Source organism: Anas platyrhynchos, chromosome 2 (genome assembly GCF_047663525.1).
Source record: "Anas platyrhynchos isolate ZD024472 breed Pekin duck chromosome 2, IASCAAS_PekinDuck_T2T, whole genome shotgun sequence".
In the NCBI taxonomy this organism is placed as follows: Eukaryota; Metazoa; Chordata; class Aves; order Anseriformes; family Anatidae; genus Anas; species Anas platyrhynchos.
In genome coordinates, this window is record NC_092588.1 from 123,596,304 (window position 1) to 123,622,963 (window position 26,660).

Genomic DNA, 26,660 nt, shown 5'->3' on the forward strand with positions numbered 1-26,660 from the left:
TTCAATGTCTCCATTAGACGTGATTAAAAAAAAAAAATACACAAGTTAAGAGTCAAAAAAGAACAAACCTTGAAAACCTGCGCCGAGCCTGGTCTGCGCCACTGTCAGAGCACAGTACCATTTTCGCTGGAGGGGGCTGTAATGCTTTCCTTTACAACCTTCCTTTGGAGAGTTATTTTAATGTGCTGGCAGCGCTGTGCCCAGGAGGACTCTTGCAGGTCTGGAGATCTGAGTTCAACGGGGATCCTCCGCATGGGAGCCAGCGTCCATCCATGCGCATCGCCGTGCAGGGTGGAGGGACGGGGGGGGACCAGCGGTGCTGTGCTGGATGCAAACCATGGCTTTTTGTTTTTTTAAGCAGGGCTGATTAAATAGGGGCAGGAGATGGGACGGCTCGGATGATGTTTGAGAAGAGAGGCTCAAGTGATAAAATATGGCCAAGAAGGGGTTCTGGAGGGAAGAGCTAGAAACTGTGTTTTCCTGTGCGTGGTGTGGAGACAGTGCAAACATAACCAGCTACTTACTTAGATATCCTTGTGATTCTTTCTGCATGGCTGTTATCGGACAGTCTTTATGCGTTAACAACAACTGTTTCAGCTGTGCTACCTCATTTTTCAGCATGGAGACCTCGTTCTAGAAAAGAAATAGAGAGTTGGGTTTGCCACAAAGCTTAAAATGCGCTGTTAAGCAAAGTTTAAATCCAAGAACACAGAAACTACTCTACAACATTGTAAGAATGGGGCAAAAATGGCACCGACATAATCAGTGCCCGTAGCTGGGTTTATGGTAATGTTTACCCTTGAGAATATTTTAGAACTCCTTCTGAGGGCAGCTTGGCTTCCAGACTTGAAGCTGTAAGCTGACATGTGAACTAACTTCTGTGCCCATCATCAGAAGGGCACCATTCCTGCTCAGTGTGCTTTTATTGTCATAGTTACATCCATCCCCTTCCCATTTATTTACACTCCCATCTCACCACCTTGGAGTTAGGGCTTAACTACATGCCCTGCTCTGAAGAAGTCTTTTACAGCTGAGTTAATGGCACTTAAAAAAACAAACAAAAAAAAATGCAGTGACAAGAAAAGAAAATAAATACAACTCTGTCTAGTGAAGGCTTCTAAGTCCCAAGACAGCTTTTCCTGGCTTATCCTGCTAAAATGAAATTATTCCCCTAATTGAAGCACAGACACCTCCGTTAACCGACTCTGATTGTGCCCGCAGCCCCGCGCTGCGCTGGCTGTGCCGGGGTAGCACCGAGCATAAAGAGGGCCTCTGTGTCCTCGGGGGCGCAGACAGTAGCTCGCACCTGAAGCTGCATGTTTGTCTGGGTGAGTTCTTCTGCTTTCTTTTCCAGTGACATCACCCAGACCTTCCTCTTCTGTCTGCAGCGCGTGGCAGCGGCTCGGTTCCTCTCCAGAAATTTCCGCCTCCTTTCATCTGGGTCTTCATCCACCACCCTCCTCCGGCGGCCTCCGGTGGGCTGCGGCGGCTGTATCGTCTGCGTGGGCTGCATCTGCTGCGCCGCTGGCGAAACCTGGCGGGGGAGAGGTCGGACACGGTGCTGAGGTGTGGGGAGAGGTGGAGGGAGCGATGCTGGAGGGAGGAGAGGCATCTCCCATGTGCGGCTGGTGGGACCGCGGGCTTCCTGGCAAGGGCTGGGAAAGGCATGCCTTGAAAGACGCCGCCAGATGCCACCGCTGTTAGCTGCTGGCAACGAGTTGCACTGGTCAAAGGGGAGATTTTTTGAAGTGATTCTCTGCATATTAGTAGGGAAAATATTTTTCCCCTTACGGTTAGTTATTAAAAACATGTCACTTAGGTACTTTCTCTGCCACCACCTATTTCAAAGCTGAAACGTCAAGTTTCTCTCAGCAGCTCTTTTAATCAAAGCAGAAGACTGTAGGGGCCTTATTTCTGTCTCTCTCTCTCTCTCTCTTTTTTTTTTTCTCTCTCTTTTTTTTGTAATTGCTTCCAAAATTTTGGGACATTTCTATTTCACATGCTCTTCCACCTCCATTCTCATACTTCAAAACCTCTGGAGATGGGAGCTACAAACACTTGTCTTGTCTGAGGGCACTCTGGAGGCTACAAGAGTGGATGGTGGAGCCAGGAGACCTTGGTGTCCATGAGATGGAGTCAGAAGAAAGGATTTAGGGAGTTAAATTCAAACTTGGGTTTTGAAGGGTGGCTGGTATCCCTGCAGTACATGTAGGTACTGCCATATCCCCCTTTTCAGCCATTTCCCTTTGACCTCTTTTTGATGCTATACTCCTTTTTATTATTTTATTATTTATTTGACAGCAGACGTGAAAAAACAGTCCTATCCCCTCTGCTATGAAAATATGGAAAAATATGTGTTTATTCTTTTTCAAGTGAAGGAAATTATCAGTCCTGCTGCTGAGAGCAACTGGCCCATGCCCTTACAGAAGAGGCACATGATGGGGACAGCGGCCGACAGTCTGAGCTCTGACTCCCCGTGGGTGGAATACATGTCTGCATCCCAGTCAGGAATGAGCCTCAGACTTAACACTCGGTGTTTCTGAAGCAAATGGTGCTGGGAAGTCACCAGCTTTTGGACCACTTTCCTGCCTTGCGATGGTGCCCATGCCATGGGACCCTGGGCTCTGGATTTTGCTCGGGGCTCAGGACAGATTGCTGGCACACAGCTGGAGAAGCTGGTGCTGCTCATGCTGCTTCTGCTCCAGCAGAGTCTGGAACAGTCTGGAAACCCAAACTGTTGACTCAAAATTAAAGCTGTTGTTCTGGCAAAGGCCCAAACCTCCAAGGTGCTTCCTTTTGACTATAGGGAGTGGATGTACTCAGTGCTTTGTCAGGCTGAGTTCTGAATTTCAACTGCAGCAATTAACACGTGTTTGCCTAACACATCTGTCTGTCTCAATTGAAATGATACTATCGTCTTGCAAGGTCGCTTTTCTGTCTAGAATCACCACACAAGCTGTGAAGAAGAGAACTGTTTGTTCCCTCCCCCAGCTGACTTGTGTCAATTATAGTGGCAATTTTATGTGTAATTATTCCGTGCATCTGATAATGCTTTTTGCATGAAGCCAGATTTATTCTCAGCTTTCAGTTGCACAGTCAGGGAATCTCCCTTGCAGGAGCAGAAGAAAGAAATAAAATTTTAAAAAGCTTCTAAAAATAAATGAGCCACCCCACGCTTTCTGCCTGATTCTTAAAATTTCTGTGTGTATTAAGTCTTATGTTTGCAGGTAAAGTCTCCAGTTTTCTGCCCACACTGGGGTTGTCCCTCCACTGCAGCTGCCTGCTCCCTTCCCTGCCACAATGCCCTGGCTGCCCGCAGGAGATCACCGCCGAGGGATGCCAGCTGCTCCCTGTCCACTGGGGCCGAGCACACCACCTCCTTAGCAATATGTCTGAGTGCAGAGGCCTCAGAGATCCCTTTTAATGTCAACAGAGCATCAAAGGGCTTTCATTTTCTCACATACAACACCTTTCCAGACTTCAAAGATCTGTTATTTATGTTTCTGGACACCAAAAGCTTTCCTTATCCCATTTCTCTCCTTTTTCATCTAGCATTAAAAAGTCTTGTTTCTTAATTCTCCCTGTCTGCTACACAGACAGCAGAAGGTGACTATAGAATTATTATTATTTTTTTTTTCCTCCTTATGGTCATTTTCTCCCGTATAACTAGTGAGACGGTTTGTTTTCAGAAGGTACCAGTCAATGTTTGGGCAGTCAGCATGTATTTTCCGAACAACGACAAAACCTTCTCTCCATCTCGGGCAGATATTAATTAGAAAGGCTGATATTACATCACTAATAATGTCACGTGGGACAATTAGCTGAATCTTACTAGATAAGTCTGATATGAAGAAACAGTAATGGGACCAACACAACAATGACTGTAGTAGCTGAGGCAACACTACTACAACTTGGTAAAATAGCTCTTTCTCAGAACAGAATGTATTAGAAGGCCATTTCTAGTTTTATCCTTGATCTAATGTTCCTCTCTGTTCTTTGCAACTTACCATAAAATTAATACCCATTCACTCATTCTAGCAAAGCATTGGGCTCCCCATGTACCGAAATGGTATGTGAAATGCATGAAATGAATGCTGACATTACAAAAGGGTGTGGTGTAAAATAACACAAAGTTGTGACACGGGAGCGCATGGCCCACAGCAGTGTGGACCATACTGCCTCTTGGCAGGCAGCTTGGAACCAAAGAATAAGGAGAATAAGGAGGTTAATAATTAGTAAAATGCACCATGAAATTAATGTCTTCTGGAGGAGTCTGTCAATACCATGGAGACTATGGATGTGCTTAAAAAGTAATAACCATGTATTTATTGTGTTTCCCTGTTGCAGCAAACCCTTCCACTCTCCCCACTAAAGCATCTGTTCAGAAATCGTGATTGTCTTTGCACCATGGGAGTAGACATGCAACAAGGAACAGATGATCCTATGAGTCCTACTAAGCCTCATCAGCCATCACCCCCTGTTCACAACCTTTTGGTGACACTTACACCTATGGTCAAGGTGAAGACCTCCTTATTCCCTGGTGGGGCCCATTGCCTCCAGTGACACTGTGTGCCCTGCAAAGCTCATGTTACTGTGTGGGCCTTGCCCCAGAGACTCCGTGGCGCCAGGATGCATCTGGCATAGCTTTGTGGCTGCCAGTCAGTCCGCCTGCCCTGGTGTCTGCCTGCAAGTCTTTTGGGGGTACCTAGCTAACAGGGAATGCAAAGCACAAGGAGCCTAGGCTGTTCTAACCAAAACAACTCAAAAACAGCTTCAGCAACACCTGCATTAAGAAGGAAAGGCAACTGTAGGTCATTGGCTCATTCTTAAAACTGGGAGGTTTGTTTTCTCCTCACCTGCTGTAAGTGAAAATATGGATGTTTTAGCAGAGGTGCCCCACACTGTGGTATTGGACTCCACCACATGCATTAACATGTTTACCCTCCCAGCTCCTTGGTGAGGTGTCACTGCTATTACCCTCATTTTAAAAGCCTCAGAGAGGTTGAGTGACTTCCTCTACTGCACGCACAAAGTGCTAAGCACAACTTCACCCTTACTCTCTCATGGATCTCCTAGACAGCCGTCAGCTTACTTTTGGTTTCACTGTTATGAGATAATGTCTTTTTATTGGAGTTTTTAAACAACTCCAAGGAAAATAACTCATTAACAGATGGGAAAATAATTGAATTCACAAAGTAAAAACTGAACTAAACTTAGGAAAGCTCTGGACATCTTCTCACAGGGGAGTCTGCTGCTCTCTTATTTAGACTGTTTCTCTAAAGCTGACAATTCATTTTACATTAGCAAATGCTTTAGGGAAATCCCATGTGCTTGCAGCCTCTGCAATAATAAAGCTAGATGTTAGTAAATAGTTAATGTTGTGGGACACTGGGATGTCAGCCAAATCCTCTCATTTTCTTTAATGTTTTCTAAGAGCTTGTCTGAAAGGTATTTGCAAGCAACACAATACTTCACAGGCTGAACTTCTTACGGCTGGCTCTTTGTCCTCATTCTGTGCACTACCTACTTGTCCTCCTTAAATTTGCTCCCCAGACCTGACACATTACATTCACTGGCCACTGAGTTCTGTTTTTCTTGCGTGATCTCCCTGATGCAGAAACTTAAAATATTAGTAGAATTCCTCTTACAAAATGCTTGCTGAAGTCCTTGTTCACTAGTTCGTTAGTTCAAGAAACGTTCAGTTCAGATACTGAATTTCCCAAATTGCTGAAGCCAATATACCTGGTCTAAAAACGGAGACCTCCATCTCATTCAATGGAGACCTTCACTGAGCCCTTATCATCTGAATCCAATTCAGATTTCCCTTCCTGATTTAAATCTCTCTCCTTAGACTGGCTTCATTGTCTCTTTCTCCTGACACAGTATCCACTATTGCCTGCACTCTACCTAATTCTGGCTTGCTCTCATATTCCACATCTGGGGGCTGCCATCCCCTTCACAAGATCTGGAACCCTTTTTCTTTTCCTCTAAGCCGGTGTATCTTACCTTAAAACAATCTATCATCGCTATCTCCACTCTTGACAGGAAATAAATATGTCATTGAGTTCAGTGAGATTATTTCTTTACATACCACACACACACATTCCTTACTTTGAGTATGCATACGCAGGGCCAGTTTACTTCACTAAATATTGTGCTATGCATTTCTGTAGATGGAACACACATACAGCTCTTTAAATCTTAGCCCGAGAAGTTTAGGTTCAAGCACGTTAAGCAACATATATAATACATTAATCTTCATAACGTACTTCATCCATAAAAGGATGCGTGGCAATTTTCAGAGATCAGAGCACAGAAAAAAACATGTAGCTCCTTATTAAGTAAAATATTAGAAATATCTAGGAAATTAAGCACCAGAATAAATTGTTGCTTCACTCTGTTTTCTGAATAGTGCTTCCCTGCCACCGGTAGCAGGCACTTATGAGCAGCCGGAGGGGCTAGTATCTATTAAGGCATGGGTACAAGAAGAAACAATGGAGGCAGCAGGCTCTAACTCCACATAACAGCAAAACTCAGCAATGCAGCATGACATGAAGGTCTACCTGTGCTTGTCCGCCCGAGTGCAGGGGTGGGTGCGGCGAGGTCTGGTGATGTGCCGGGTGTGCGTGAAGGTGCGAGTGGGAGTGGTGGTGGGGATGGTTCTGCTGGTGATGAGGCTGAGGATGAGGATGGTGTGCTGGATGCTGGTGCTGGTGTGGGTAGGAGTGGTGAGGTGGCAGTGTCTGGTGCTGATGAGGATGTGAGTGCATATGATGGTGTGGCGTCTGGTCCTGCCGCGAGCTCATCATTTCCATCATGTGGCCCATGGTGTTCATATTCCCGTTCGACATGGCGGCAGGGTGGTGAGTCAGTGCTGCCTTCAATCTCTGGAAGAGAGCAAGGAAGAAAATTAAACATTTATGCACAAAGTTCTGAGCATTCAGAAGGTTTCTGCTGTGTGGAAGTGGTCCCTTCTCTTGTGTTTTGAGATTTATTTATTTTTTTTCCTGTTGTTCCCTTGATGAAAAGCATCTTATTTCAGTTTGAGAAAGAACATATTCTTGGGCTTTAATCTAGTTTTCCACTGTAAATATGTGCAGATGTAAACATCTGAATTGAAACTTAACAGTTGCACTTTTCCTACTGTGCTGCTGAGGAAAAATAACTGCCTTTCATTCTTTTCTGTTTGGCCAGCTTTGTAGCTTTATCAAGCTTGTATCAGACCAAGAAAGGTCTGATGAAAATAAAGATGAAACAAAGTCTGATACTTAGTTCCCCTCCTTGTTACTACAGATTTTATTTTAATAAACATTGATAAATATATTGCACTGACAAGTGTTTTTCCAATTCAAGTTCAAAGTGCTCTACAGTTGTATTAGCACCCAATCTGCTTGGTTGTTTTTGCTGCTGTTGTTGTTTTAAATCAGAAAGACAAGAAAATAGTAAGGGTGATCTCAAACTGATCCACTTTCTTTGCTGAAAGGGTCAAATATCTTCTGTGTTATTGCATGCCAACCCCTGTCCTCGTGTTTTGTACCGGGTTGGGCCTTGGAGCCCTGACTAGGGCAATTTTCTCCTTAATACTGGTGGGATTCTTTCACTTTTACCAAAACACCACCAAAGAGCAATGGGGAGGGTTGGTAGGTTCTGAACTGCAGGATAGGGGCCTTGTGTACCAAAGTGATAGATAACTGAAATACAGAGAAAAAAAAAAAATCCCTTTCAGCACATTTGCACAGCCACCCCAAACCTGTGAATTACACTGGAATACAGCCACCTTGCTGATGTAGTCCTACGCTTCAGATTACTGAAATCACCAGTGTTTTTGGGGAGTGTGCCAAAGTTAGTGCCTGATAGGTGTCAGCTAAGAGAAGGGCTTCTTTCAAGTCTGTAGAAACCTCCTTCACATCCATAATTCTCTGTCTTGCTGAATGTAGCTCATTCTTTCCAGGCAGTTACCCAAGACTTCTTTTCACTTTGAAGAAATCAACATGCACTTGCTTTACTCTCACCAGTCCAAGCAATTAGTCAGCAGAAAATGGTAGGAAGAAAATGGAAGGAAGGAGATTCACAGCATCACTTGATGCCAGACTAGCATGATCTGAATAACCCATGAACTAGCTCATAATTCATTATCCAACCAGACAATATAATGAAGAGCAGACAGCTCATCAGTAAGAGATGACTTCTACAGGAGAGCCAGCGAGAAAAAGTATGAGAAACAGAGGTGTGCTTTTCCCTATAGCAAGTGTTGTGGGTCACAGATGACAGTCAGAAAATCCTAAAGCCCATGTGGCTAAGTCTTGCCAGTTGGAGGAGTGATGACCAGATCAAATTGCATTTTGGTTTCATCTTTAAAGCAAAATGAACCTGGCAGAACACTCAGAACCTATATACAAGAATTTCAATCTAATTTGTATTGAAATAACATCTGTCTGTGCAATACCCCTGCAAGGCCATGGGTAGAGGATCCTACGTTCAAAGCTGCTGCCCTGTTCTACTTGTGCATCTGTGAGTGAGGAAGAAACAAATTCTTAACAACAACAACAACAAAAAGGAAAGAAAATGAAAATATCAGAGAAAAGGTTTTAGAAGGAAAAAAAAAAAAGTAACAGGATTGATCCAAAATATAATCCCATAATTTTTGTATCCCATACATTTTTGCAGACTTTATGAAGGTCATTCCAGTGAGGCATACTAATAGATCCATTAATCCAAGTTTGGTAGCTCATTTCACTAATGATCAATTGGCTGAAGAAGACTTTAAAAAACAAAAGATACTTTTGTAAGACATATCCATGCTTCAGCTTGTATTTAGTAAAACTAGACTGCCAATTTAAGAAATTTCCTCACATAAAGCCTATCAAATTATTACTACACTATGGCACATGTCACAACCTGACAATCTTTTCAAACAGAGAATGAGGCAACCATAGCAGCAAGGTTAAATACCTCTTACCCTACTGCTGAGTATTTACTTCTAAAGTCCAAAATGAGCTCAATCTGCCATCAACAGCAGTAACCTGTCCTGGGTATAAAATGGGGGACTTCAGCAGCTGTCATCCTTAACATTTCTGAGTTCAAGTGCTACCCTGGTAATTGCAAGCAGCTCTTTACAATGCTCAGAGTAACTGGTGTTAGCCAGGAGTGTATTCAGAAAAATACAGAAAACACCAAATGAATCATCTGAGTCAGTCAGCACATCATTCTTCTTCAAAACTGGTTAAAACCTTTTTCACGGGGCTGAGCCACCACACAACACTAAACCAAATCACCAACAAAAGCTATTGTAACTTTGTTTTCTGAATCACAATGCAAAAATAGGTTCTCACTGGACAGCAGTTTTATGACCGATGAATACCTAACATAATCTATCAATGCTATATTTGTCAAAAATCTTTAGAACTGAACTGCAGCAAGTTGTATTCTAAACTGCAGAGTTTCAAAGCCAAAAAAAAAAAAAGAGGGAAAAACTTAATGTGCGAATAAACATTTTTTTTTCAGCTGTAAAAACTGTGGCTTATTAGTATGGCACGACTTCAAGGAGAATAAATTATTTTGTTTTCTTTCTGTAGACCCTTCTACCACATCCATTTATTTGAGATAGCAAATCAAGAGAGACAGCGAGAGGTCTGACGTGCAGCTGGTTTCAGTCAATAGGGGTCATTTCCATTTGGTCTGTGTATTTTACAAGCTCCTTGTTCACTGTTCCCAATGGGAGGGTGGGCCAGCTGCCCTGGATCCGAGTCCTGGTAAGAAACCAGCTATCTACCTCATCCCATCCCAACGCAGCAGCAGCGATCGCCCGGCCCTCGCATCTCTTTAACTTCATGCTTAGATCAGCTCTGCAGCAGCAAGAGCCCTGCATGCTCATGCACCCAGGGCAGCATTTATCTTTCATTAACGAGTTACCGCTGCCAATCAGACCCATTTAGGGAACTATAAACTTTTTTTTTTTTTTTCAGTCAGTCTTCAATGAGATCAATTGGTTTTGATGTTTTAGTTTAGAGCACAGGGGGAAAAAATCACCAGAACTTTGTGAACTCTTTGCATTGTGTATGTGTAGAGCTGGAAGGGAGGCTGCATTTTTGTTATTGTTCTTTTTATGTGTGCTAATTGCAAACAGCTGCTTTATTTTAGTGTCAAATAAAATGAGATGGCATCAAAATTGAGCTTACTGAACTGACTTCATTAGCAAATCAAATCTAGAATGAAATTATAACCCAGGACCCAATCCTGCAGCCATTCAGGTTTTCAGGAACTGTGTTATTGACCACACCAGAGCCTGGGGGCACTCAGCAGCTCCCCAGATGGGGTCGAAACAGAGGACTCACCACTCAGAGCTGCTCTCACCAAAAATCAAAATTTGTGCTAACCTTAGTGATAATGTTTCTTGGAGACCAGTCCTCAAATTCATTCTTTTAAAACTACAATTTTCAAAAAAATTCACCTCAACCTGGAGATACCACTCAAGCCAACAAGAAATGCAGGTACTAATCTTATCAATCTTTTGGCCCTTACTGATTTTTTTTTTAATTATTATTTGATCAAACTGACACATCAACCAACATCAGTTACAGCTGATTTCCACTCCATCATGGCATTACCATTCATGTCAGCCGCTGACGCAGATGAGATGAGCAACCATTTGACAGAGCACAGTCTGTTTTGCCTCTGATCAAGTAAATAAAGAAAACTCCCTTTTGATCCTACAGGAAGCCAGAAGTACATAAATTCTCATGTTTAATGTTTAGGAGGAAACAGAAACAATGGATATTATTGCTCCACAGGTACATGTATTGTGTTCCCTGTGCTATTGCTCATGGTTATGCACTTAACTGACACATCTACTTTGAAGCCACCCCACTGGATATCATATAAATTAACATCTCAAATAAGCTATAATTGTACCCAGAATATTGTTTTCAGGAAACGGTTGGTTCTGAAACTGTTTCTTCCATCTTAAGCCTGACATTATAGAGTAGTGAATTGCCTGATGTCTCACTCTGTATCAACATAGACCACAATTTATTTGCTGTCTGCCAAAAATGGGCTGCAAGCATTTCAGATCATGAATGAAAAAGAATATCAGCTCCCTGAACACTTCTGCAGTTCAAGATTGTTTCATTTTGTAATATTTCTTCATCATGACATCTATTTCAGCGTGTTCTTGTTTTTTGTCCCACTTTTCTTTCTCAGAAATTGCTAGTGAAAAATCACCGGGATTTTTTCTGTTTATTAGAAGGGGAAAAAAAGATAATTAAAACCATCATTTTGGAGGTTGCTTTTCCCACAACTAAGAACCCAAATCATATTGGGGCTTTCATATTTATATAAATATTTGTAATATTTATAACGTTATATTTACAATTTAACAGGCTATAAATATTATACTATATTATATGCCATAATATATACATGAAAATAAACTACAATTTCCTCCCATTTATTCCGTTGTGGAGAAATGAAAACATCCCCTACAATTTTACAGATGTTACTACCTGAGTGGTCTGTGACTGTACCAGGCAATAAGCTATTATGTCATCCAGATGAATTTTAGGTTGGGACAGACATGGAGCCATGATTTTGAATGGGATTGAGATTTCTGAATAAGTATGCTTTACTGTGATCATTAAAGTGTTTCTTCCCTTTCTGGTCTGCTAGCCCAAATCCCACTGAAGTAGAGAAGGGACAAGACTAGCTGTAGTATCAGCTTAATGTCTGGTATATTCTTGTCAGGAGATTTTATCAGGTTCCTGCAGGCAGATGGAATGTGATCTCAAAGATATTTTCTTGTACCAGTGACCATGATTCTAGTCCCTGTTACACAGGAATGGAATAAATTCCATGCAGGGGATAGAAGAGACTAAAGTGAGATGGGAAATCAGAAATATATAGACATCAAAAAAACCCACACGTCTGCAAATAGATAACAACCACAAGGTGAAAATCTTGATTAGTCAAACTTCATGGCAAACATCTCATTGACTTCAGTGGCACCAATATTGCTTCCTCATCTGTGATGGTCAAATCCTTTTACACTAGTTCTCATCCAAACTGCAAACCCAAGATGAAAACACAGAGTTGAGCTGGTGGCAACTAAAGCCAAGAACAGAGCGTCACTCAGTGTACGGCATGGCATCACACTGAATTCAGTCCTTTCCTCAAAGTGTGACACTGGTGAGGAAACTTAAGCACAAATGCCACTTTGGTCTTTTATTGCTGGCTGCTTACAAGCATTTCAGTGTCAATAACAGAAACCACTGTTTGCAAATGTTCCACTCACATTCATAAAAGCAAATTGGAGGCGATTCATCTCCACCCAATAAGTGAACTGCAGATACTTATGACCACATTTCAGAGACTGGCGATTAGAAAGTCTCTGATGCCACATTAAATGTTTTCTCCTTCATTTCTCACGCAATAAAAGACAGTCCTGCATATTGACTGCAGGAAGAGCAAGAGGTGTGCGAAGGATGTGAAATCCAGAACCAAAGCGACATGCACTAATGTAAAGTGAAAAGGGGGATGAATTTAATTCACAACTTGCCTGTAAACAGTGCCAAACTGCTAATCTTCTAATTATTCTCAGGCTGTTTGGCAAATCTGAATTATACTTTTCCTTTTCTTTGTGCTTTCTTGCCCACTTAGTCGGATTTTGTAACACCAGTAACAATGGATCGTCATCAAGCCTTCAGTAGAGCTTAGTTTCTAATAAAAACAACAAATTTGCTCCCTTGTCCTTCCAAACACAAAGTGAATTGAACTTCAGCAGAAAGCAGTGAGAATCAACTGCAAACAATCAAACCAACAATAAAACTAATAGACACCATGCTGCTCAAGGACGGGTCAGCTGTAATAGCTGCTGCAGTATCTCCAAACTCAGGGCACGGAGGAGCCTGGCTTCCCAGGGACATCAAGACAAGTGACACCTTTCCGGACTAGTGCCAGTCTTAAATTATGCAATGCAGGTGGCAGCCAGGGTGGCCCAAGGGAACTTGGCCAGAACTGCCATCTTCCGGTGATGGCATGTCATTGAGAATGGCAACTCCAGGAAGAGCAGAAAGCACAAGTGAGTTCACATCCCATTCCCACCTAGCAATTTCCTTCTCTTCATCTCAAAGCACCTTACCAAGGACACACGCATCATTATCCTTGCGCAATGCACCATCCTTTTTCAGGGTGACGAGTAGAAAAATACTGAATTCTTCGTGACTATTCTACATGCATTGTACTGAAGAAATAAATTATAGGCGAGACAGAAAATACACTGAAAATATGGTTTATGCTTCTCTCTATATATACTGTTTCTTGCATGAATCATTTCTCAATGCAGTATTAAACAACTGGGTTTGATTTGCACAGGAGTCAGGAAATGTAAAGTTCAAAAAATCAAACCCCTAATTCCCACAAAGTCTAAGTCAATCCCCGCATTTGTATCCTTGACAAGGGATATTTAATTATGTAATCACACAACAGACAGAGAAATGATTTATTACTGGCAAATAGTGTCACATAATTTCAACATACAATACCAATAGAAGGATCCAAAAAATACAACCAGCTTCTGTCTCATTTCCCCTCTATGTGCCAGAGTCCAAAAGCGAAGCTGCTACTTAGCAGCTACCTACCCCTGGAGAGGCAGGTTTCTGACAGCAAAATGCCTGACAATTTGGGGATTAATTGCTTGTGCCTGCAGTCAGTGGGCAGGCACATATCTAATCTCCATCCTCATTCTCCAAATAGAAAGTCTTTTGCTTAGTTACTCTGCCAGATTTATCAGTGGTATATTCCCATATCATGCCTGCCAGGTTATCACCTGTGGAAAACACAGAAAAGAAAAAAAAAGAAAAAAAAAAAAGGAGGTGGCAATAAAAGTGCTCAGTATTACACCCTGCAAAGAAGTGGCAAAAGTTGGGCTTGAGGAAACCTGAACATGCAGTACTCATTTTCCAGATGTGTCCTCTAATGCCCATATTACAGCCTACTCCAGAGCTGAAAGACAGCATGTTGGACATGAAATTCTGACAAGGGGCTGAAGCTCAGGTCTTCCTTGCTCTGGCAAGCAAAGGCTTCTGAAACCACGTTCCCATCTTCTAGTACAGTGAAAGCAGGAAGTGCTTGCACAGTGCTCATATTGCTATATATAACTTTCTTGAGCACATAATGAACACTTCTGAATGTATTAAATGAGAAAAGTGGGAATTGAGTTCAGAGGAAGGTTGGGATTTGAATATACAAGCCAGATACATAGCAAAGCCTCAAATCAGAGGACTTTTTAACACTGAGAACAATGCTGTAGGTTTGAGTATTTTAATCTGTACTCAAAGATCAGGCTGGATTAACACCGTACAAATTTCTCTCAGCAGAATACTTCTCTGAAGCCTCCAGACCCCTTAAAGAGTGACTTCAGTTTCTTACAGAAGATGCAAGCTGCTTTCTTTTTTTTTCCCTCTCACAAGCATAATATATACACTAAGGACATGAGAAAGGCCGGTTCAAAGTCCTTCTCTGTCTGAAGATTTCTGAACTTTCATCGCCCACCTCTCACTAGGGCTGATTATGATTAAGTCATTCATATTCAAAGAAAAATGCCATCCAAGTATATAAAATTTGGGTTTTTTGTTGTTGCTGTTCTTTTTTTTTTTTCCTTCACTGGTGTGATTTTGAATACTCGTTTTTCCTGGATTAAACCCAGCACATTTAAAGGGCTACTAGCAAGCCAGAAATGGGATACATGTGCAGTTAAAAGTGCTTTGATTTCATCCCAGATGTGCACTGCTCAAGGGCGTACACACACACACACACACACACTCACACAAACCCATTGACTGTGTATAGGCTACGATCTGATCTGCAGATTTTGTTTCAAGATTATACCAACCAGACTCTGAAATGTAAAACCAAAGCCCTGACCACTTACAGCCATTAGGGATCCCAGGGCTCTTTGTGAAAGAGTATTGATGATCATTACCCTATTGGCCTGACTGGAGAATTCAATGCAGGTAATTAGACTTTGTCTCACCACCACGTAGTTTCAGGTGAAGTTATTTTCCCCCTTCATTTCTAAATTTAAGTGATTCCTGAAATATTTTTCAAGCATTCATGCTTTTTTTTTTTTTTTTTTTTTCTTCTGAAGACTAGAAATTAAGGTACAGTACAGAGACTTATAACATTAGAATATTCTTATGGGTTATTTCATACATTCATAAAGCTGAACAACAGCATTTGAGTCCTCCTCCCCCCAAAACAAAACAAAACAAAATCAAGCAAACAAAAAACCTTTTTAATTCAGCAGACAGTTTTCAATTATCTGCCTAAGATAACCTAGTCATTAGTGACTTTTTAATTTTGTGCACTCGTGTATCACATGTACTACATAGATACAAACTGTGAAGACTGTAAACACGTTCATTTTGAGTCAATTTTGCCTGTAATAAAATAAATATAATCTACGCTGACAGTTATCTGCCAGGATATCACAAATATTCAGCATTCAAGATATCAGTGTTGATAAATACTGTCCTTTCACACCACCTTGCAAGGTCTTGCACGCCCTCCCAGCTTTTCCACTAGTCTTCCCCTGACTTCACCCATCAGGCTGCTGCCTCCATCGTGCCCCATTTGTCCTGCACCTGCACACCGTCCCCCTTCATCCACATGCAGCTCAAGTTGCTGCCTTGTTTTTCACCGCCCGGCATGTATCAGCTGCTTTCAAACAGGGGGATCTGGGGTCAGACGCATTGAATTTCAAGGCTACCTGAGGCTCCAGGAACAGCAAGATCTCAACCCTCTCCCAGCTAGCTCCTCTAGAAGTTCCTTGAGTTTTTTTAACACTTTATGATAGTTATAGTGATAGTTACAGTATTATAGTTACAAGAGAAACAAAAAGAACCAAACCCAGAAATACTCTTTTTTTTCATTGGGAAAAAGAAACCGTGACAGTGATTTATGGTAATAGGCTCCACTTTGTGTTTGAAGGGGCTAGGAATGCATCCCAACACTCTTACCATGGCTCAGCGGACAAGCACTGACTTACTAAAATGCAGTATTTCAGCTGCTCGCTCTCTTCTGCGCAGTATGCGTACTCTTTGGCACTAGTGCTTTTCACGGCGATGTGTCAGAGCAAACCAGAAAACAGCCATCCCCAGGGAAGGGAAGGATGCTGTCTGCTGGGTAAGCCATTGACTCATCCTGCCATTTCTGGACGGCTGCACTGGGCTGTCCCGCAGCACGTACCACAGGACGCAGAACAAATATCCACGGGTCAGGGGCCTGGCTAGACCCACAGCTGTGGTGGCTGACACAGGAGCAGGATTTCCTTTCCAGCACTGAGCGACAGGTACGGAGAGCATCCTGCCTCGCTTGACTGTGGCACTGTGGGTGTTTGTTCCCTGGTGAGAGTCCTCAGGGACCCAGCCACCTTCCCACGCACCAGCTGCCTGCCAGAAGCAGTGGCCAGGAGCAGAGGGACAACATGTGCTCACAGGGCAGGGTCCCTGCAGACTGGTTACCTGTCCCTGCTCACTGTCCTTCCCCGCAGAACGGAGTCTTTTGAAAAGCACGTCAGGCTGCTCCTGCTGCTGCCCTACCTTCCTTTTTTAATATTTCTTGTGTACTTCTAACGAGCGTGGGAGAAAGGCATAAATACCGCCTTGTTTTGGTGCTTAACACATCTTCCTGTCTCCTCTGCCAGCCTTGCCGACAGCATTATCCATCTTCCTGACACCACCATTGTCTGATTCATTTGACATATGCACTAGAAAAAAAAAAAAGTCATGTTCCGAACAAGATCATAGCGCTGTGATCTCATTCGCATTTCAGTCTCCTCAGTGACTGCACTTCTCGGCACCTCCCGTTCTCACTGCTTTAGGTAGAGAGGGGCTTTTAGAAACAGGGAGCTTTTCCAGCTCGCTCACTACAAAGTTTATAGAAGAGGTGCAGTGAAGGAAACCAGGCCAGCAAAGGATCACAAGCACTTACACACGTATGTTGGATATCAAGGTAATGCAGTAGACACTTCAATGATTTGTCTCCTGCGTGGGGTTTGAAGCAGCAAGGTCTTTCTTGTCTCCCGTTACTTAGAGCTGCTTAGGGGCTCTGCATGAGTATTTGTTATTTCCAAAAGGGAACAGCACTTTCAGAGGCGATGGCAGCGACCAAAGTCCTCCTGGCTATATTATGTATTACAGAAATCACTGAGCCCACCTGTCCCATCATTTCCCTCTCTTTTGAAATTAAAAAACAAAACAAAACAAAAACCACAACAAAACTCACGCTCTCCTCACCTTCGTAAAATTCAGGATAAGCATTACGGCTAAGCTCTCCCTTTCAGCTGGCACGCCAGCAAGTCAGTTTAAGGCATTGCTGCCTTGTCTCCTCACGGGTACATACCTCTCACTACATTTGGTGTGTAACTTCTGAATTGGCTGTGGGAGGTTAAACTTCAGGTTGGCTGGAAACCGCTGTGTGCTGGCAGGTGGGATGCCTGTGGTCTGCACAGAGGGAGGAGAGAGCTGGGGCACCCTGCATTCTCTGATGGGGTTGGCAGGGACAGGCGTACCCACACGTAGCTGCATCCAAGCTTGCTTCAGATTCAGGGTCTTTGTGATATGAAAACACCCAGAGGGCCACAAATGTTTGGGTTACTCCACACCATCCCTGCCCTGCCCTGACTTGGGGATGTTTCATACCCCGGAGTCCGGTATTCACAGAGACAGAGAAGTCACCACAACATCACGAAGCCTGAGAACTGCATCACCCCCTGCTCCTCTAGCACATCCCTGTGTCCCACAGCACCCATCTTGCCTTCCCATGGAGCAGAGGCATCGTCAGCATCCCGCCACCGCCCGCAGCCTTAATAACCCATTAGCGGCATGGCCACGTAAGCTCCTGTCTCGCAGCTACTTCTCCTTGGAAACCTGCCAAAGGGTGAAAAATGAGGGGAGGGGAGGGTGGAGGCCAACCAAACCGGGGACTTGGGGGGACTGGGAGAGAGGAAAGGGGGAGGAGGGTCGGAGAGGAAAGGTTGAGGTAGCTGATTTTTTTCATTTTTTTTTTTCCCTGCGGTTAAAGCACTGACAGATAATTTATCACACATTTTGATGGTGCTCCAGCTGGCAGGAAAAAGAGCTATCTGTTTATTAATTCAATTAGCTTGCTTATTTATCAGCAGAAGGCCAGAAGGTGCAGTCACAGGCTGCACTGTGCCAGCCTCAGACTGTGGGCTGTCGGGCTGAGCGGACGCCCACGCGTGGGAGCATCCCAGCCCGATGGCTCCGGCCAGCGCTCATCACCACGTCGACTTGGGCCTCCAGAGGTAAGAAAAGAAAAAGCAAAACACAAAATTTGACAGCATGCATCTCGCCCGACAGTGAATGCACAGAGCAGGCTTACAAGCAGAGCTGTACCCTCAGCTCAGCGCTCTCAAAGCGTTTGCTGTGTCTGACATTCTGCCCAGATTTTCATTTGATTAAAACCAATGAATGCACTTCGAATTTCAGCTTCAATGGGGAAGTGTTCAAGCCAACCCGTTGATGCAGCACAGAGTGGATGGCAGAGGCAGGAGGGGGACAGAAGGGTGCTTCCCAGGTAGCCACCAATGTTTATATTCTTTGAAAAGGGGATGTCTGTGAGAAAGGAGGAAAAGAGAGGGGACAAAAGAGGCTGGACTTGGACTGGCACAGAAACACACTGAGTGAGGAAAACATTTCAGAGGGTTTGATAGCAGCAAGGCCACAGCAAGGCCTCCCTGCTCCCTGGCTGCAGGCAGGTTTCATGCTGCCTTGGCTTAGTCCAGTGCCAGGCATCTCCACTCCATCTCCCTGAGTCGTCTTCAGCCTGCCCCGCTCCAACCACACTCCACACCTCTGCTCCATGGGGCTGCCTACCTGGGAGGGCTGAGACTTCTGACTCTATGGAAACTTCACATTTAGAAGATGTTGTGCAAAATGCTGCTTGGAAATACCTGGGCCGAGGTGTTTCTAACAACGCCAAATACATAAAAAATCCAGGACGAGGGAGTGCCGTTTCCCTATAAGCCAAAAACTCCCTCAGCCCTAGAAACTGTAGAGCATGATTTCTACATGTTTTCAGTGCTGTCATAAATAGCGTTTATTTTTCTCTTGCTGCTTCTATAAAATGTCAGGCTTCCTTCTCTATTACACATAAACACAGTTAAAATAGAGATGTGCTGGCTTCCAGCTTAGCCCTTAAAAGACACTGTGCAGCTTCCCATTCACACAGATGAGTCCTGCTATGCTTCAGATTAAACATGAGACTGCTCACAAGGCTAGAGGGTCTCCTTGGAGTAAGGACAGGACACAGACACTCCAACTTCTCTTCTTTTGCTCCTCCATTAACAGATGTATAAAGATTTTTTTTTCCTTTAAACTTCTTTAAAGATGCTCTTTCACTTTCTAAAATGCAACAGGATGTTTCAAGGAAGGATTCCCTATCAAATCAGGATGGCAGCAAATGTTTCAACTGCAGATGAACTCACGGGATTCTTTAACAAAGGGTTCCCTAGAAATGCATCCCCCCCAGCCCCCAGCTCCACAGCCAAGTTTGCCTTTCAGCCCCTCTTGCTTGATGATCGGCTTGATATTCTGAACTGAGATCCTGCCTGACAGATGACTCCACTCCCACTGATAGTTTAGACCACATATCAACATTTTATAAATTCTTAATTTTCTCACTGCAGCCATATTGAACAGTTTTGTGCAAATGAGGCTTATAATTACCGAGATAAATCAGTCCAATGCAGTATTTCTTAGGATCTTTCTCAATTTTCTCCCTGGAGGATGGGATCCCATCTGCTTCACTACATTCAGGCTAATTGAAGGGCACTGACTTTTCCAAATGGATTCATTAATTACTCCAGCCAGATTCTCTGTGGGGTTCTTCATTCGATGGGTGACACTTCAGCTGTACTATACCATCCACCCATGTTTAGCAATGCTGCTCTGAACCTCAGTTACAAGCTAAAACATTTGCAGATGTGTTGGCAGGAACGGTCCTGGCCTTAACTGTACAATGTTACAAAACGAATGTGATTCCGTTTCTCCTTTGCTTCTAATTTAATATGCATTCAGAATCTATAAATATTGTAACCACGACTGTTTCAATATGTTTTACTCCTTGCCATCATAAATATAAGCAACCGTCACAAAAAAAGAAGCCGTAAGTTTGCAGGTATTGCATTGCCAACAGCAGAAAGACTAGAAACAAGCACTTACTGTCATGTTGCAGAAAATCTGCTGTGTGTGCCAGCGTAATGTGAAATTAAACTATTAAACTTCAATGCAAAGCTGTCCTGTGTAATTCTGGGCCTGTGATGGTTTTATTCAATAGAGCAGGAGCCTGGGTTTTCAATAAACTCACGTGCAATCCTATAGCTCCATCGAACATCAGGCAATCAACAGATTAAAATAAAGAGCTATCTAGCAAAGACCTAACCTACATGAGGAAGGCAGCAGTCACAGTCTTCAGATATGAATGTTTTGTTTCGTAAAAAGCAAAAGGGAACCTCTTGGAGTCGCAGAGCCTGAGTCCCTGTTGGAAGGTTTCTCAGCTTCCACCAAGAGTAGGCACAGTTTCAGGCCACTCCAAATATTCTATATCCTGAGCGCTTGGTTTGTCAATTCAGGTCTATGAGGCAACCAGCCTGGGAATTAGTGACACAATCTGTTGTGATTAAACAATAATACTTCACGCTTTCCAGGAAACCCAGAGCATTTTGTAAACACACAACCTGACTGTGGAGGCTGACTGGTCCTTTTGCATGGGTCCATGCCGCAGAAACCTTGTGCTAAGGTGTAAAGATGAAACCTACGGGCATCTCCCATGGTGTCACTGAATGCGATGTCAGACCCAGTTATAGACTGGTGAACTAAAGCTCCAACATCGCCCCAACATTATATAAACCCTTAGTGGCAGAGCCAGAAACACAGTCCAAGAGCTGACTTGCTTACAAACAGGGAATAGCCCTGGTCCCTTTAACTCTCCCCTGCCTATGGCATTGTGCATCCCCAGGATGCAGTAAAGATTTGCGTCCCTGTGCCTTAGTAGAGGCAGTAGCTTTTCTTACTTCTATGAACAGACAACAGAAAAAAAAAAAAAAAATATATATATATATATGTATATAAGCTTTAATGATGTGGTTAGGTTTCGGAAGTTAACGTCAAACAAATAATAATCTAATAGTGCAACTCATCTAACAAATCAGTGGATATATACTTCTTCTCACATAATATCCCACAGACTTAAATTTCTCAGGTAAGTAGGTCATGCACATAAGGGTGTAGATATGGACATGGGGGTGTACTTAGGGACGTACCATATCCTACAGTTCAATAAATTATTTCTCTTCCCTGCTACAAGCAGGAACTTTTCCTCTTAGTTCAGCAGCTGTTTCCCCAAAGTTCTGACTAAGATGGACTTGATAAGGAGCTTATTTTTTGAGGCAGAAAAGAAATCTCTCACATCTTTACCATCTGATTGCCAATTTATCTCTTCTAAATTATGTACCCCTGCTTCTCAGCAGCTAATAAATTCACTGCTTCACTGGCCAGAGCAGCAAGCTGCACACCTTCAAAGAGAAAGTCTGAAGCAACTCTGTCATCACCTGGCAAGATAGAGTTATTCTGAATTTGAGTGTGTGACTATTCAATTTTTTTTGTTGTTTCTTTTCAATAGTTTGTCTCTCCTCTCTCGCTGGTTTATAAACAACTGCTCAGCAGTCAAAACGCAGTTCATAAATTGTTCTCAAAGAAAAGCAAAGTTAAGGCAAGGAGCCCGTATCTTTTGCTGTCGATATGTTTTCTTCTCCAGAGCTGGTGCTGGCAGATGAATTTCGGCAGGCAGGCAGCCCCCTCTCCTCCCCTCCCTGCCCGCTGGATGCTCGCTGCCCCGGCCGGCTGCAGGGGAGCTCTGCTGATGTGTGTCAGCCGGGAATCTGGCCCCCACTCCCCCACTGCTATGCCAGCGCTGCTGGTTAGCAAAGCATCTGGTTGCGTTTCAGCTCTCAGAAGCCAGCCAGAGGCGGTTTTGTTTAGGTTAATACATTTTATCACTTTTATGACAGCGAAAATCTATAGCTTGAGTGCTCCAGTTCTTAAAGCGGGTGTCCGGGACCTATGAATCACAAGAAACATTTCGCAGCGAGAGGGACACTCAGCATGTTTTGCAATGCAAGAAATCAGTCTAGACATTACCAACTTTTAAAAAACAATATTAAAAGCAACTCACTAAAACTTTTTTGATTTTTTTTTTTTTTTAAATCAAAAGTAACTTCACATGCTCAAATGAACTTGATCACAAGCCAAAGACAGTAGGCTACTCTCAGCCCTAACTGCGGCAGTACTACACCTTCTTATTCTAGAGCTAAGGGATGTGATGTGCTCCATACACCAGTGAATTGTAAAGCAGTTATTCTGCTGTGCAGCTAATAGGAGTGATTGATTGGTCTCTCCCCTCACCTCACACCTTGCAACTGCCTCACCTTCTCCTCCATCCTTCTCTTCTTTTCTCCTCTCTCACTGCCCTACAAATGAATCAGACCACTCTAGTCATCAAGTCACATACACAATTTTAGCCAGCAGCAATGCCTCCTGCTTCTTGGGACAGAAAACTTGCTTCGTGCTCACTCTGTACTCGAGTGCTACAGTCAGTTTTGCACAGCTCTAAATCAGGTCACAAAATTATTTCCTTCTCTGTTAAAGTTGCTTAATGAACTGCATTATCATTTTATTTCACGTTACATTTGAGATGGAGGGGAAAACATAACAGGATTCAGTGGCAGCTAAAACTGCCTGCGAGTTGTTTAAAATTCTACCTAATTCTTCCCCATTAATTTTATCAGCATTTTTTTTCCTGGTATAATAGCATTCTGTAATATTTTAGTGAGACTCTAAGATGACCTCACTCACTTGCTTAACATCCTCAATTTTTAAAGGAGGGTTCTGTACCATTCCACTTGTCTTCAAAGTCCATACTTTGCAAAGGCTATCTTTTCCATGATCTTCTCCCAGCTAAAAACCATTGAGGCACAGATGAATGTGTCATGTTGACCTTCAAATTGTTATAATTTTGAGTTAGAAATAATCTTATCAGGAGGAACATATATCTAACAGGATTTGAACACAAAAGGAATAACGATGATTTACTTTAAAACTGTTTTGTGAACTTGTGCATGCTCTTGTCGACCAAATTCTACACACTGAAATTACGCATATATTAGTTTAAATTAGATTTAGACAAATTGTAGAAGCTACTTCCAAGAGAGTATTTATTGTTATGCATGTTGATTTAAAAATGAAACTTGCCTTCGTTCTTATACTAGGGACAGTGCTATTTATTTATTTATCTAGCCTTTTCCTCCTGTTGATTCTGGAAGTATAATTTTTTGGAAAATAAATAAACACGTAATTTTAAGTAACAAAATTTTCACCCATGATGTCAATCCACACAGCTAATGACACAGCTTATCTGCAGCGTAGTATCTGACATGAATTCTTTCTTCAAAATGTATTTCTCTCACACTGAGGCAAAATAAGATAAATTAAATATACCACAGCAGAGATACTGGAAGAATTCACTTCACGTATGAAGTTGTTGCCCTGGGACAGCTGAGTAAACAACTTGCAAAAGTCTGTTTGAAGACTGCCAGCTAGTTACACCCATAATTTCATCTCTATTAACAAAAACAACTCAAACTGTCGCAATGCCCCGAGATGATTACCAAGCATCTAAATTATGGAGTGTTGCTTGAGTAACCCTCTGCAGCAGTAGGGGCTGTATTTTGATACCAGTTCAATACTTTCCACCTTGCTGATTAGTAGACTATCCATCAAAATCAGCAAATGTATAGGAAAAGATACCGAGAGACTTTGGCAATATTATCCCATGACTGACAGAAAATAGTTATGTAATACTGTTCAGCTAAGTGAGTCAGAATAACAAGTCTTATAAATATGTCCTTCTGAGCTGGATGTAGAATGGTCTGGGAAAAGAAAGAGTGATCTGAAAAAACGTTTTTACAAAGAATGCCACTGTCGCATTCAAATAGCCGGAGTTTCTGATGCAGCGCTCGATGCCAGATCATCAACGTGTATATCTGCACAGACTTACAAAACTTCGGAGTGACGTGCTGACAAAAAACAGAAGACTGCTTGGGCTCTGACACCAGAACTGGAATGGAAAATCACAGGAGAGGTGACACTCCTACTGGGAATCTGGGAGTCACTCACTGAGACTACCCAAGTGAGTTATTTCTTACTAATGTGAGGGTCAAAATATGGCCACAAATCAACATTAGTGGCTCTACCTGGTGACTGTAATGACAAAGCACAGCAAAAGAGCTGACAAAAGCCTTTGATAGTAAAGAAGGAAACTTTGTTATGCATGTCAATCAGTCAATTAAAATAATCTCTAAACACAAAAGAAATACCTAGGAAATATGGATTGGCTTGAGTAATTTTACAAATTGAAGTGATGGCTTTATAAGCTTTTTATGTTTCAGTTTATTTTCTATTCTTCCTTTAAAGCATCATGAATCAAACCAAGCAAAAATGATTGCATGAGGACTCAACAGATTCACGTATTTCTATCTTAGGGCTATTGACTCACCTCGCTGAAAGGGGCTACACTAATGCAACTTAACACAGAATTATAGAACCAAAAATCATATAGGCCAAAGGATCCCAAATTTTGCTTGTGGAAACCATATGATGACTATCAAGCAATGCAGCAACTCACATGTACTGCAATACATTTAGGCATTGCATTACATTTAAGCACGTTGCACTACAATACATTTTCATTCATTGCTGTGAATATGTTAAGTCCTTTGTAACACATGAAAGGTTGAGGAACCTCAAATATCATGTGAGCCATATGTTGGGAATCCCTGATATCACTGTTGGTTAAGACAGCTACAGCGCAAGTCATCCACGTTTCGAAAAAATCTGAATGACCATCACTCTCAATATTTGTAGCCATTTCCATTCTGCATTCTTCTGATGAATTGTCCTTATTAAAAAATAAATAAATAAAATTAAATTAAATTGTACTGAGTTTGATTAAGTTTTTAACTGCAAAAGGCCTGGCAAGACAAATGAGGACTTCAGACAAAGATTCAAAAATTATGCATTCAAAGAAACATGCTCTCTCCTGTTCAAATTTGTCTTTCCACATTGTCTTAACATATTAAGAAATCTTAACACATTAAACAGAAATTGTGCAATAATTTTAGAGATTAATGACAAGAGTGGGAGAAGACAATGACTTTTCTTTGAGAAATTATCTGGAGGCACTTTGCCTCCAGTCTCCAATTAAAAAGAAACCACAGAACACCTTTTATCTTCCCTTATTTCAATTTCTTCCTCAAAATACTGTGCTAAAGCAGGATCCTGGACCAAGAAACAGGAATGAACTAGATAATATGAGCAATCTGGGTAATAGGCTTTACGTAGCACACAGAATTTGAGCATTATTGTGCTTATTTCACAAAAGCTATATCTTTACTCTCTGAATTGTATAGATTATATGCAAGACGTGCAGCAAACTGAACAGACTTATGAATGCCCTTGTATGTGTTATTCCCACAAAAACAATGTTTTCAGCTGGGTTATGTTTCTCTAATACAGATGTCCTGTGCAAGTCCAAGGAGCCCACACTGCCAGCAAGCCTCCCAGAAATTTGACTGTTCATATTAGAGTAACACAGAGTTTATATGCATTGTGCAGGTCACCTTGCACATTGCTTGGGTGTAGTTTTGCATTAGCAATGGAAGGACAATGAGATACGATATTAGATTGCAAATGCTGATTGCGGCATTTAGGACAGTGAAGGAGAATGGGTGATTTGTGTTGTCAGTGACAGTGCACAGAGATTACAGGGGTGAATTGCTGCATGTGTGACTGACATTCATTGAATCCAGTTTCTTTCTCCATCTTTCTTTTCATGCTTTTATCGACTGGGCTCAAAACTTTACATTTGTGCAAGCACCCACGTGTGCCTTAATCGGACCAGCATGCCTGCAAAATCCCCCTGTGCACCCCGAATCGTTCCCTGACAAACCTGGCAGCCTCCCCTCACTGCTCCCTAGGTCGGGATCCCAGCATTTCGCGCCACAGCTGCTATGAAGCAGTTCAAGGTCACTAGGTGGATGGCAGGCTGCAAGCACACTGTGTTATTGCTACCATGGCAGTTCGAATGGAAATATCTGCGAGGTCCTTCACAAGCCTGAAATTTCCATAAGGTTCACTTCCAAGCAAGTATAGAGTATACGGATAGAGTATGAAAACAACGGGGGCGCTTGGTAACGTTTATAGTTGTTGTGAAGGCAGCAGCTGAGGGAGAGCTCAAAGAGTTGGCACAGGATCTCCTCCTCCAGCATAGCAAGGAAAAGACATTACGGAAACAGGGGGAAAAGGCGGGGATCCACCACTGCAGCGGAGCTTGGCGCCTGAAGAGTTACCAACCTGCAGCCCATCAGGGGCTGGAGCTGCTGCTGGACGTGGTGAGTACAGCTAGTGAAATGATTAACCAAAGTTACAAAACAGGCAAAATAAGGCACCAAAAATCTGTGACCCACCCACTCAAGCACATATGTGAAACTGTAAATCAAACACCAACCACCCAGCAAATTGGCAGCTGGC

General features: G+C 42.6%; 1 protein-coding gene across 5 annotated transcripts in view; it reads right to left on the reverse strand.

Moving 5' to 3' along the window:
• CREB5 (cAMP responsive element binding protein 5) overlaps window positions 1-26,660 on the reverse strand; it is a 260,054-nt gene that overhangs the window by 7,318 nt on the left and 226,076 nt on the right. For 4 of the 5 annotated variants that reach the window (XM_038174831.2, XM_072033516.1, XM_038174830.2 and 1 more), the window contains 3 exons: window positions 6,564-6,887; window positions 1,307-1,534; window positions 525-633 (listed from right to left, as the gene is read on the reverse strand). In XM_038174831.2, coding sequence (XP_038030759.1) covers window positions 525-633; window positions 1,307-1,534; window positions 6,564-6,887 — 661 coding nt within the window. Of the gene's footprint in view, window positions 1-68; window positions 634-1,306; window positions 1,535-6,563; window positions 6,888-26,660 lie in introns of all 5 variants that reach the window. The other variant, XR_011806957.1, reaches the window with a different exon arrangement.